The sequence below is a fragment of the Ctenocephalides felis genome, unplaced genomic scaffold (assembly GCF_003426905.1).
Source record: "Ctenocephalides felis isolate EL2017-DRISC unplaced genomic scaffold, ASM342690v1 CF-g0.4_SCAFFOLD_01886, whole genome shotgun sequence".
NCBI lineage: Eukaryota > Metazoa > Arthropoda > Insecta > Siphonaptera > Pulicidae > Ctenocephalides > Ctenocephalides felis.
In genome coordinates this window covers 60,302,301-60,317,137 of record NW_020538040.1, presented here as the reverse complement: position 1 = coordinate 60,317,137, position 14,837 = coordinate 60,302,301, and the positions used below count along the sequence as shown (strand labels likewise).

Below are 14,837 nucleotides of genomic sequence, written 5' to 3'. Positions count from 1 at the left end.
TTTTATATCATATTACAGCTTATTGCAATTTTATATCATATTTTACCGATTTCAAAAAAGTATTTTATATTGAGTACCATGATTAGTTATTAGTTTCCCGAGTACCGCGTTTTCTGAGGGTTTACTATATATAGCTTTGAACAAAAGTACAGGAAGAGACTATCAAATAGACTATCAAACAAAACGGTAACTAGTGGCGCATGGCATTGTGCCTTAAGGAAAATTGTCGAAACTCCCAGTACAGAAAATGCATTTTTTTTAAAAGCGCTTCGACGCTTTTTCGTATGTCGAATTTGGTACGAAGCCCACAGATATATAAACAAAATTAGTTTAGTAATCATTAGTCTGATATGTCTAATGATCATTTTTGACCACCAAATGTCATTTTTTATTACTTTTTTAAATGGATCTCCAAAACCGCTAGACCTGTCTTCCCAGAAATTTAATCAAGTCTTCATTTCGTCAATACAATTAAAAAGATTTTTGAATCATTCAAATTGAACGAACAATTATCTCAAGAATTGAATTTTTTTGTCCCGTATCTTCGAATGGTTGGATCTGCATTTGGCAAAAACTAACTAGCACGTATTTACTAATCAATACAAATCGAACGTTATTTGAATTATTCAAATCGGTGTCGACGAAAATGTATTCGCACATACACGCACATATACATCTATTTTATCTATTTTAAGTATGCCAAAATGTTCAGAAACTTTGAAACGTAAAGATAAATGAAAAAAAAAATTCTCATATTTTGCGATTACTATAACTTATGGGAAGTGAATAATAAATTTTATCAAAACGTTTTGAGCACTGATCCTATATCTTTATGCAGTATCTACTGTAATTGATCGTTAACTAGCAGCCGATGCAGATTTTCTTTAAAATTGGCGACATTGGTATAATGCAATGATTAAGTATTTTTATGCGAACATGGTAGCGACACCAAACGTTCATAATAAAAGTGTAACGGGCAATAAACCGTACAAAGTTACGATGCGATACAAGTTCCAATGAAAATCCTTGCTTGCTCTAATAACAAAATGGAGAATAAAATAAACCAGGACATATTTCGCAAAAGTCAGCTTGGCAAAATAAGCGCATTACTATATTGCACGTAAAAGCCATAACCGTTTAACATATTTTTATGCGCGAGTTTACATATTCTGAGGTTTAGCGAGGCACATGATCGCATCATGTAGGGCTGGAAGATATTAAAATTGATTTCGACATAACTATCAAACTTCGATAATATTATTCATGTTGCAATAAAATATATACCAAGCAATAACGATGTTGTAAAAATGCACAACCTTGATTTAAACTCATTGCGCTATTGATCCTTTGTTATCGCTTTATTATATTATATCTAGCTATTGATTCTTGTATAGTAACAATACATTCATCTCACAAAAATATTGTACTATCGGTGCCTTGTGTGGTCAGGGTCGCGAGTTCAAGCTCTGGACAACCTGATATTTGTACAGCAGCGATGTCCATTTGCACTTGAAATTATAGATCAAAAATGTATTTTCTAATTGATAATAGCTCTATTGGCAAAGGAAAATCTCTGAAAGTTCTTTCTTAAATCGAGTTGGAGTTTAACTCTGCTCACGAACCTTCTATTAAAAATATCGATGCTCATATTCAGTTTTGTATGAAAATAGCATGAAAAAATTCTCAAAAATTTTGCAGAACGTCGAATTTTTAATAAAAAATGACATGATTTTTCACTTTTAATTCATTTGTCGTTAAGTTATACTTAAATTTTTTTTTTTAATTTTCAAAATTTTTTTCATGCTATTTCCATACGAAGTTTGATTGAATTGCGCCCTATATAAACGTTAATATTAAGAGCTAAAACTTTCAAAGAATTGTTTTTTATCAATTTGGAACCATTTGAGCGCTTGGGGGCAAGGAAATTCGAAAATGTTCATATAAAGGACCACCCTATATATATATATATATATATATATATATATATATATATATATATATGGATTTTTATATCCTGAACTAAATGACAACCTTTTTTTCCTCAAAAAAATATTTCCCCTCCTTCAGAAACTTAAGAACAAACTGCGATTTAATTTTGTAGACTGTTCTGTTTAGAAAAAATTTTAATTTTAAAGATAAAAAGTGAATTCTTACATTTTCAAAGTAGTAAAAATCGTATATATAAAAATATATACACATCTATTTAACGATTCTGTAAAGACATAATAATATATCTGAAGACTACAGTTTATGCAAAAGAATTTCTAGTTCTTACAATCGCTGAATAAATCTTTGGTATTAAGCGTTCGACAGAGTCTGGCACCATGGTCTCCTAATCAAAATCAACAAAATTATGCCTGATTACTATGAATTCTTCAAATCCTATTTATCGGACAGAACTTTTCGGACAAAAGTAGGCAGGCAGGTATCGACATTTCGGAAAATTGAAGCCGGGGTCCCCCAGGGAAGTGCTCTGGGGCCTATTTTGTATATCATTTATACCCATGATATTCCGACTTGCAACGGCACCCTTACAGGAACTTTTGCTGACGACACTGTTATAATGGCTACCGACTCTAATCCTATTGTAGCCAGCAAGATACTCCAAGAGCATCTAGACTCAATTGAACTTTGGTCCAAAAAATGGAGAGTAAAAATTAATGAAAGCAAGTCGTGCCATATAACCTTCACGCTGAAAAAGGGTAAATGCCCTCCTGTCAGCATGAATAACAAGGCTATACCAGAGGTCTCCAACATCAAATATCTCGGTATTCATTTGGACCATAAACTAAACTGGATACAACATATAAACCAAAAAATAAAAGAGATACGAAGCAAAGTCAGGTCACTATATTGGTTAATAGGACATCACTCCAAGCTGTCGCTGTACAACAAACTTCTTATTTACAAATCTTCCATTAAACCTATATGGACCTATGGAGTCGAGCTTTGGGGATGCGCCAGCAAAACCAGAATCAAGGCCTTACAGAGACAACAATCAAAAATTTTAAGACTTATCACAAGCGCGCCTTGGTATGTATCCAACAAAATCTTGCATAATGACCTCCATATGGAAACAGTTCAAGAAGTGATCAGTAAAAGAAGCATATCCCACTTTGCCCGGCTACATAACCACGTAAATTCCATCATACAACCGCTGCTGTTGGACTCTCAACCCAGAAGACTCAAGAAGAAACAACCAGCAGATCTTCTTTAAGTGTCTAGTAATCCTCATTGGAGGGTTATCTACCATGCCAACTATTATACTCAAGTGCAACTCTACTTGAGTTAATATTGAACCAAACAGCCATAGAACAACAATATGTTCTGATTGCTGTTGGATAATGTTAAAAAAAAAAAAAAAAAAAAAAAAAATCTTTGGTATTAATACTAGAATATCATTTCTTCGACGTTATAACATAATAAACTTTCTAATATGTTAAAATTTTGATTATCTCGATAGTCTAAATGATCTAAATTTATATTATCCTAATTACTTAGTTATTATTTTCAGTCTTTTAATACTAAAAAAAATATTTTTCTTTTGTCCTCCAACCTTTTGAGGTTATCAATCATTTTCAGTTTATTATATCATCTGAAAACAAAAAATGTAAATAGACAATTAATCCATATTTACTGTAACTTGGCACTAATGCTTAAGTAACAAATGTAGTAGGTGCAATAAATTTCAATAAATTTTCTCAAACAAAGAGAAAAGACATATAGTATCTGTATACGATATACGATATACAGATGTTTCATTATCAATATTTGTTAGAAATTATGGTTTAGAATTTTGCAAAACAAACGATTCTCTACATTACAGTATATATAATTTCCTACTGAAATTATCCCTTCCGCGGTATTATTGCAACAAATTAAAAATAATTAGCGCTAGAAAAAAGCCAAAAATTGGATTGTTTTTTGACAAAGCCACGTAGTCAAGAATAAACCAACACAATAGACTATAAAACCCTTAAATTCTAGAAACCCTAAAAACTAAAAAAAATGGATAAAATATGTATGTTTCAAATGCTTAATAGTTTTAAAGCATCGATAAAAATAGAAAACGTATCAATATAGCTAAAAATTCTATAATCAAGTCTTCGATATTAAATAAAACAATTTATTACATCCCTAGTGTAAGTGGATAGAACGCTTCGCATTCTGGTAAATCTTAGCCCTCGTTTTTATGGAACTAAAGGAGTAATTGATATCCAAATATTATATATTCATGTATATAAGATTAGCAATGGGGTTATAAAAATGTTTAGGACAGTTTTGATGAGAAGCTAAACCATGTCTGCGGATTGTAATAAATTTTTGAAGTATCTGGGACGTATTGCGTCTTATATAATAATGATATTAGGATTTAAGGGAACAACTTTAATAAACCGCAAGTAATAAATAAAATTAAATAGAAGTTATAGGTTTACATTTACCAAATTAATTCTTCTGTTTAATAAAATCTTATATCAATAATTAATTATATATTCCTTCAATTTAAAAAAACATTATGTAGTTAATTTTTTGCAGCAAATTGTAATTTATTTATAAGATAAAATGGATAAAAAATTAAAATATTTTCACTCTAATATATAATCAAAATATATGTGCAATCCCGGATTACAAACAACCTGATATCAAGCAGTAGTAATACTTTTTTAAATATTACTACAGCTAATAAATTTCTTTTGAAAATGATAATTCATAACGCAAAAATTTAATGATTCATGTTTGTATTATAATATTATAATATGAAGCTCAGTTTGTTGTATATTCAGCGAAAGAAATGAATGAAAAATTTTCAAATAATTCCAAACTCACTTTAGTTGAGAAAAGTATTCCATTCTACTAAGCAAGTTTTCAGACCATTTTGCTATAATATTTTACCTATTTTTCATATGCATTATTTGTACATTCGAAGCGAATTTATATTTATCGATTTCATATTTTGCGTACTCAACATGAAATTCCAATTTTTCTTTGTCGATCCAGTTTCACTGAAGTTCGCATAAAATTTACTACATAAAAAGACTAAAAAATGAATCAAAAATATGTACATTTATAATGCAATGTAGGTTACATTATAAATTTAAAAAATGCAAAAAATATAAAACTGATTAAATATTCAGATTTAAAATTCAGAAATTGATATATTTTTTTACGATAAACGTTTTTATGGACTCTAATTATTTTTTTGTTTAAACTCTCAATAAAATTTCCTTGCAAAACATGAATTATGTGCTTTGTATGTGATTACTAAATGTAATAGTAAGAATTATACAAACATAAAAATTACAAGTTGTTTACAGTTGTTACAAAATTACTATTTTCTCATTTTGACCTAGAGTATTATGGGGCTTAAAGATCCGCGGGTAGAAAAATCCACCATTGTTATCTCGAAAACAAGTCAAGCATAGAAATTTTCAACGATACTATTTAAAGTAGATGTATAACCAGCCATGACTAATTTACTATGTCGCTATCAGATGGTAAAATGCCATGTATCAATTTTTTTTGTTGATATTTTTTTCGTTGAGCTATTTTATTTATGTTTAGTTTATGATACTTGAAGTTTTCGTTATTTGTTTATAAGATGTATTGTTATTTTTAAGTGAGATTCTACCAGTTTTTTATATAAACTCTATGAAAGCTCACATATGGGTTGGGTAAGAATTACTAACTAAAACTTTACATTTTCAAACGTGTAAAATATGAGAAGAAAGTAAATTAAAAGTTAATTAAGTATAAAAAGCAATTTTTTAATGTTTCTGACAAAATACTAGATCAAGGTTATATACAGTGTAATTTTTGTAAAATAAATACGCCCATAAAATTTGTATTTCGAATTGGTTGAATAATGTAGCTATTATTTTGTAGCATTCCTTTCAAATTAAAAATGAGACATTGGACCTGTTTATCCACTGACAAATTTTAGAAAAGCAGTAGTAGACAAACATGTTTGTGTAATTAGGAATTAATTGAAAATTTTAATAACATAGTTTAATAAATGGTTGTTTTATACGTGTTATATGTAAAATTGGTAATAATAAGTCAAACTAGTGGTGTGTATGGCATCGTGCCTTAAGGCAAATTGCTGGAACTTTCCGTACCGAAACAAAATGTTCGAAGAATATTGAATGTTTCAAATAGATTATTATAAATAAATACTGTAACATTGTCTAATATTTATAAGAATTATATAAACTGAAATTCAAAGTTGAAAATATTTGTTTAAAGTTTATCAGAACTTAAGTCAAAATTACAATTAAAATCAGAATTATTTTCTATATACAAAAAAAATATTTTTTGAAAAAAAAAAATTTGAACAATTTTTTTTTCCAAAAGCAATTATTTTGTTAAAACAAGCAGAAAGTTCTTTGAATCATTCAAATTGGACGCTTAGTTCTCTCAAAAATTGCCATTTTTTGAACATTCAGTTCTGTATCTCCGAAACCGCTGGACCTGCCTTTGCCACCAACTAATCACCCCTTCTCCTTGTCATTACAAATTGAATGTTTTTTAGATCGTTCAAATCGGATGCTCCGATCTCCCTAAAACTCGATTTGTATTTTCTGCACTCTTTGCCGTATCTCCGAAACGGCTGCACCTGTCTTTGCCAAAAACTAATCAGCATATCTCCCTATCAATAGGAATTGAATGTTTTGCAACGTGGACGAAAAATGTATCCATACATACATACACACACATCAATTTTTTATAGGGTATGCCAAAATTTTCAGAAACCTTCCAAGCGTCGAGAAATGTAAAAATTATCAATTTTTTTTTGGATGATTATAATAACTTACCCTACGAAAAGTTAATTACACCATTGTGTACCCTATAACAAAATGTATAAAAATAAAGCTTACAAGACGAAAGTTTAATGTAATATTTTTCTTATCAAAATTTCTCAATAGCTGACAGTTTTCATAAATCGATTTTAATATTTTCCGTCGTTGAAAATACTATACTCAAGTTTATCTTTATAGATGCATAAGAAAAATATCTCGCTTGTATTAGGTAATCTCTCAATGGTGATCTCTGTTTTGTCCGCAGATAAAATCCGTGTTTCTTCAATGGCTTCCGTGGATGCTTGGCATGGGTCGTCCTGGTAAGAAAATAACACGCAAAACGATCTTCATGAACAACAAAATGAAGGAAATGGAGCTGAAGGAGCGCTCGTCCAAGAGTCTTCTGGCCAACGTGCTCGACATAGACGACGACTTCAGGCACGCGGCGAGCGCTGCGAATAACGGCGCTGGTCAGGCGGGCCCGCGCGAGGGGTACATATCGATGGAAATGTACAAATATACAAGTTTGATTTGATTTTATTATAGTAGATTTTTTATATAAATGCGAGTATACGTTTTTATGTGAGACTGTATGCTGATGCTATGGATATATACGATTTACAAAAACTAAAATTTTAAAATAACTACGAGTTTCTAAATAGCACATTAAAAAAATTTCAAACTAGTTTTGCATGGCATTGTGTCTTAAGGGGCACAACTAGTGTGAAATTTTCAAAAAATCGAATTTTCAGTTTTTCCATATTTCGATAGGTTTATACCTTAAAAATAACATACCAAAATTTTAAATCGATATCTTAAATAGTTTTTGAGTCACAGCCATTTAATGAGTATATATGTAGTATATATATTATATAGTATAACGATCATTTTATCTTTAAACGCGTTTTTCTCGAAACAGCATTTTCCGAATTTGCTGCAGCGATTACTGAAAAACAAATGATCCGATCACTATCAATTTTTTTAAATGTTCTATATATAGTTCACCGTAAAATGAACTATCGATTTTTTGATCGGATCAATAATCAAATTTTGACAGTCCAAAAACGACCAAAATTTAGGTAAAATTCGACTTTTTTAATAAAAACGGCGTCATTTTGTCAGTTTTTGTTTTTTTTTCTTTATCGTAGTTCATTTTACAGACAATATTATCTAGTTTAACAATTTTTTTTTTTTTCATCCACGTAGAAGACCGGAATCACTGCAGCAGTGAAGGGCCTTTTTTGTCGCGCCGTTGGAGATCGACGATAACTTAAAAATTATTTAATTTTTTTTTTCAAAAATTTTACTATGTATTCTTAAAACAAGTATAAATATATTTCTAAAATTTTGAAATGATTGATAAAGAAGTTTTTTAATATAAATTTCCAAAAATCACCTTTTTTTAAGCGGTTACACTAGTTGTGCCCCTTAAGACAAATTGCTGACTTTCCGTAACAAAAATCAAAACTTTAATTTTTTTTTGAAAACCTTGAAAAAATAATTTTTGAGAATTTTGAAATTTTTGTAAACATTTGACTTTTCTAGAAGTAATTTTTTCACTTCTTGTAATTTTTGAAAATTTTAAAAAAATTTTCACACTCACTATAAAATACCTAATATTTTTTTATTCTATCAACTGTCCAGTGAAGAACATTTAGTAAATTTGGGAAAATTACAATTGTCAGCCGTAAAGGGACATTGTATACTATTTGGACATGTTTGAAAAACAACTCAATAGTTGTTTTTCCGTTCGATTTAATATTAACAATATTTTGTTGATAACGATAAACCTTAACTATTTACTTATAAATAATTGCTTATGAAAAATAACTAAGTGTAAGTTATTTCAATCTTTATCAGGAAAATTGATAACTTAGATCAAGTGGCGCTTTTTTTTCAACCTACTTCGATAGTTTTGTTATTAAGGAGTTTGCTAGTGAATTTGGATGATGGATGAGCTTGTTTCTATATTTATGTGCTGTTTTTGTTATTACATCTTTTATGGTAGGTGTGTTCGTGTCAAGATGAATCACTCAGTTCGGGATATAATTTGGTGCTTCTAAGGCAATTTTCAAAAGTTTGTTCTGAAATTTTTGATAATTTGATGCGCATATATCAAAGAATTATTTTTCACCGTCTAATAACAATTTTTTTACTTTTCTCAAACAAATACATATACATCTGTTTTTTCTACGATACGTCAAAATGTTCAGAAGTTTTGAAACGTAAAGATAAATTAAAATTTTTATTTCAATTAGTTTGCTATTGCTATAACTTAACCTACTGGAAGTTGAAAAAAAAAGCGCCCTAAAAAAGATTATGTTACAAATGTATAATTGTTTTTTAATTATATTTATTAATAACTCAACTTATCGAATTGTCATATTATTTTATAAAAAGTATCTTAGTTAATTGATTCTCGGGGTTAAATAGGGAAAATACCGATAAAATGGTATATGGACAAAATGATACAATGTTCTTCAATTAAAAGCAGATAACTTGTGCAATAACTAGTGATTTCAATCAGTTTTATTGCTATAATCAGGTGTGTAGTGAAATTTGGATTGATTATTCAGTTTTGTTCAGTTTTAGACGACTTATACAATGGACAAAATAACATAGTATCTACTATTTCGCAAGGACCAATACGGCCAAAAAAATAAAACCTGTCGAAGGTAATTGACTTTTAGCTTCTACTTTAAAAATGCAAGAAATAATTGCTAAAAACACAAAATCCATCGCTAAAAGAAGAGACTTGCATTTGTTGCACAATCCTCTTTTTCGATTCTGAACCCGGAGAAAATTGGTTACTTTTTGGGTTCATGCTTTATGTGCTAATGTTCAAAAGAGGGCAGAACAACTTATTTGTGAACTGCCTGCTTAAAAGTTTCTAAGTATGTCAAAATGGTTTTTGTAATATATTTCATTTTTTCTCTTAAATATGTTACATATTATCCAATATATTAAAATAATATCTTAGTGAGTGAAAACAGTTGAGACTGGTTATAATATAATTCAAATAATAAATATCAATAAAAAAAACAAACATGTAATTTTATACGTATATATCGTATACAAAACTGATTTTGCTATTAATTTATTTTCAATTACTATAAATTCTTTTTATAATAATTAAAATATTCGCGCGTCTAGAATACAACATTTTATATTATATTCTTCGATATGGCTACTTGTGAAATAAAACGCATCACATGCTATTGAGTCAATGCCTCAAGAAAAATATACCAACTTGTAAAAACGTCATATTTTTTGTACACAAGTCGTAAATATCTTCATTTTACAAGCTATCATAAAAATGTCAAAATTTCGCATACGCTGTATATTTTTGCTACACTATCGAAGTGATGACTTGCTTTTGATTTAAGTTTCCGTCGCATCGATATAATTTATTGGTTATAAATAGAGAAATTTATATAGTAGAACAAGTATCGTTTAGTCAATTACAAAGTCCAATTATATTAAACTAATATCCTGTATTTCCTGATCCGGTAGAAGCAAACTGTTAAATTATGAAATTGATATAACATTTCTCTTTTCTCTCACATTTTGATATATATTCAATAAAATGTATCGCGCTTTTGTACCCAGCACTATAATGTCTTTAGCAATGACAAAGCGATAAATGATTTTTTTTCTCAATCAAATTGAAGAACATCCCCTTCTACTATTACGCCACTTCATGCTTTTACTATTAATGCAATTATTTTATGTCTGCTCCACTAATTTCTTCTGAACCAAGATGAATGTCTTTATTAAATTTCTTTTATTTCATTTTTATCTATGTTTTAATAGAACATAAGTTAAAATTTAACTTGCTGTCAAAAGTGAAATAATTGTTTTATCTCTTTTGTTCCTATAAATAAATGTCTCATTGTTCTTATTCAACTATTTAATAATGCAATCTGGTCTAGAATTTAAAAAAAATCAATTTTGTTTTTTTTTGCATATTTTTAAAATTTAACTATTCAAGAATACGTGTACAAAAATTTTTTTCAAAATTTAAATTATTTTCGGAGATGTAACTGTTTGACCACGATATTCATTCTCTGTTTTTTTTCTCTGCGAAACTTCAAATGTTTTTCTCCATTTTTTGCGATACGATACCCACGATTTCTCAACTACTACTGGACTCATTTTTACAGTCTTTTCTGTAGACTTCAATGAAAAAAAAATGCAGGCAGCCGCTATTTTGTGAAAAATATTTTTTGTCTTTTTCATATTTTGCACGATAGCGACATTATTTTAGATAAATAACATAGTTAATTTCTTATGAGATTATTTGGAGAGCTAAAATCATGGGTATAGTCATGTACTTATTTTTTGTGACCTATTTTTTATTTTTATCTTTTTTTCTATTCTAAATAAAATGGATAGTAAAAATATTGATTGCCTTTTTACGGCTTTTTAAAAATTTTAGAAAATTTATGCCTCTAGATCAGTTATAGTAATCGCAAAAAAAAATCGAAAACGAAAATTTTTATATATCTTTACGTTTCAAAGGTTTCTAAACATTTTGGCATTCAATAGAAAAAAATGATGAATGTGTGTGTGTGGATACTAATTTTTGTCGACGATTTCGGGGACACCTATCAACCGATCTGAATAATTCACAAAAACATTTGTATCTTATTGATGGGGAGACGTGCAATTTGAATGATTTAAAAACATTTCATTTGTATTGTAATGAAAAACTGATTATATTTTTGGGAAGGCGGTCCAGCGATTTCGAAAATCAAATGAAAAGAAGAAAAAAATATGCTGATGGTCAAAAATGATCATTAGACATATGCACATCAGGTATTTTATAGAGATTATAATAACAAGTACAAACTTTGTTTACATTTTTGTGGGTTCCATACTAATGTTTATTCCGTATACAGCTAAGCGGCGCTTACGCGCTTCGAAATTTCGTCTCTGAAACAGCCACGCGCTTTACACAAAACGTCTATTTTCATATATAGAATAAATATGCAGAATATTATACAAAATTAAGTTAGATTTTAATAAAAGCAAGAATATACATAAACAAGTGGGTGTATGCATCATAACTAGAATTCCGAGAATCATAAACCCCTATCGGTTCCTATTGCCTTCAAAGAGAGAAATGTCGTTATACAAGTAATTTTCAAGTTTTTCATGATGCCCTATCTATTTTATATAACATCATGTCAGTCACTATAAATGATCAAAGCGGTTGTGGCGTATCTGAAAGATATTTGAAAGCATATTGACATATTGCTGCAGAAATTTATCATCGCATCAAAGATATGGATTATTACATTTTTTCGTTCATATTGAATGCACAAATATTCATTTTCTAGAATCTTTATTTTTAAGGAAAAATATTTGAACACAGAAGATATGTAGATTCATACACAATCATAATATTGGTTGATGTTAAAGCTCAGAATATAGTTTTCAAATCACTACAATACAAATGTCGAAAAATAATTTCCACAAAATTCAAATTCCAATGGAATATCCTCATAAATCAGACATTCATAGATTACATTGTGATTGTGATTGTAAATTTGGATCAAACAGGGCATATAAAAATTACGGAGACTGGATACGGTAGTGACAATCGTCATAACAGCTTAACCATACTGATTTTGAGATTAGGTCCAAAAAGAGAAAGATGAAGTATGATTGTTCGAACAAGTTTCCATTATTGCTTATAGTCGGTGTCTTACATTAACATGATCTGTAAACAAAATTGGCTGATCAAAACAAGTGGCAAAACCGTACCCAGTTTCCCCCACTCGTACATTTCAGATTTTTTCATTTACTTATTTAACAATAATAATCAAAAATAAAGAAAAAATATATTTTGTCCATATAATGTTTATTCTAATTGAGAACTTGTAAAATAATTAAAAATTACTTCGATAGAAAAGTTCACATTTGCGACCAAAATTTTGATTTTTCTTATTACATGCTTGAATTTTTTTTCAAACTAATTGTTAAAATATGGCACAATAAATACTGGTGTTATTTATTTTTTATATTCTGATACTTTGTGTGTCATCATACAGCAAGTTGTAAAAAAATATACTTAAAATAGTTAATAAAATAAAAAAAACTCGATTTGTAAAAAATACTATACCAGAACACAAAATACAAAACAATGCTTTGTAATGAAATTATGTATTCATTGTTCATTGATTTGTTCATTTTCATGCAATATGTTTGAATTGTACAGTGTTTGAGAAATTTCTGAATGATGGCACACATTACGTGCAAAATAAAAATAATATAATATAAGTATTTATAAAATAATATTTCGACTACATTTGTCATATTCTTTAATCTCAAAATATTCTTAATTGTTTCAATATTCGATAGAATTTAAATATATGCAACTTATATGCAAAATAATGGCAAGATGAGCGCTATACTGCAATTTGGAAAAATAATTAAATTTTTCGTATTTTTTAATATGGTCATATTTCACTTCTGTATCAGAAAATATGGTAATGGTAAATATAATCACATTTCTCATTAAATAGTGATCTTTCGCAAAAACACCATTCTTGTATATTTTGCCAATCTGTGCGGTTCGCAACATTCACATGATAGACGAGCACTTAGGGGGTCATTTCAATCTTGCCCGCAGAAAGGGTTAATGATTCCAAATTTAGTAATTCAATTGGCGCATACTTTCCTTCCGCCATAAATTGTCCGCAACTGCTTGACGCTGTTAAAGTCTTACCTTTTCTTATATTATATACAATGTGGCGTCTTGCAATATAATCAGCGAGGGGTGAACTGCTCTCGTGAAATGCGTACCGGAGTTTATTACCGTGAAGAGGCGACTGAGGCGAGCGAGGCGAGTGAGGCACGCACTGCCGTAGAAAAGAGAAAACACTTGAAGCCCTTTTTTGCGATATCTTATGTACTTAATTAAAAACAGACTTTTTTATTGACATTCCGATGCCGGATCCTACGCAATGCGCAGGTATGGAAGCGAATACTTGATAGATATTTACATGTTTTTAAATTTGTCTAAAATAATATTGGCTTTTGAAATTTATTGTCGAAAGTCAAGTATATATATATATATATATATATATATATATATATCCGCGGCAAATCCGTACCGTGCAGTATGGGGACCGTGCTATAAAAAACTCGTATTTAACATACAATACAGGCTAAATTGTAGTTCTATGGAAACGTGTATAGTGCAGCATGGAAACCGCGCTATGAGAGACTCAGAGTTAGTACAAATCGCACCATTTTTATCGTGCTGTATGGAGACCACAAAATACAACTTGAAGTTGTATACTTGAGTAATACGGACGAAATGACATGTATGACATAGACAACTCATTCAAAAATTGGCGCGACGCAGTAGTCAGTTCAAACGTGTTCTTAGGCAGCTGTTATATAAATAGACATGTTTAAAAGATAAATGTCGATAACAAAACTTACATTAATACCCTTTTGATATCAAGTTCCCACAATCACTCATAGGTTGCGCAAGAAACTTATGGGCTGTTAAACAAAAGCCGTGTAATAGGAAGTCCGTGTAGTCGGAGGGATGTCGGATTTTTAGCTCCGTGTAGTATGGGAACCGCGCACCTAGAGTGCGGTGTTAACCGAGGGTTGACTGTAAATATATATATATATATATATATATATATATATATATATATATATATATATATATATATATATATATATATATATATATATATATACATATAAACTTTACATATACCTGAAAAAGCACGTTCAGTCGTAAGAATCTCGTTACTGCTATATTCGCATCATAACTTGAAGTTTTCTTAATGTCTAGCAATAAAATCATGCATACAAATAGTAATTGAGACATTAAGAAATAGGAAATTTTATTAGACCTCAGTAGCTTCAAATAATTATATGATACATAAACAGTCAACCCTCCGCTAACGCGATGAGTGAGTACCGTATAGTATCATCACCGTGCTCTAAAAAAACTACAAAAACTTGCTATGGTAACCGTGTTATAAGAATCTTAGAATTACAGTCAACACT

General features: G+C 29.5%; 1 protein-coding gene across 1 annotated transcript in view; it reads left to right on the top strand.

The window, feature by feature from the left end:
• LOC113375165 (neuronal acetylcholine receptor subunit alpha-7) overlaps positions 1 to 14,837 on the top strand; it is a 204,013-nt gene that overhangs the window by 166,206 nt on the left and 22,970 nt on the right. The window contains exon 9 of the mRNA XM_026615116.1: positions 7,063 to 7,289. Within this exon, the coding sequence (XP_026470901.1) occupies positions 7,063 to 7,289 (227 nt within the window). The remainder of the gene's footprint in view (positions 1 to 7,062; positions 7,290 to 14,837) is intronic.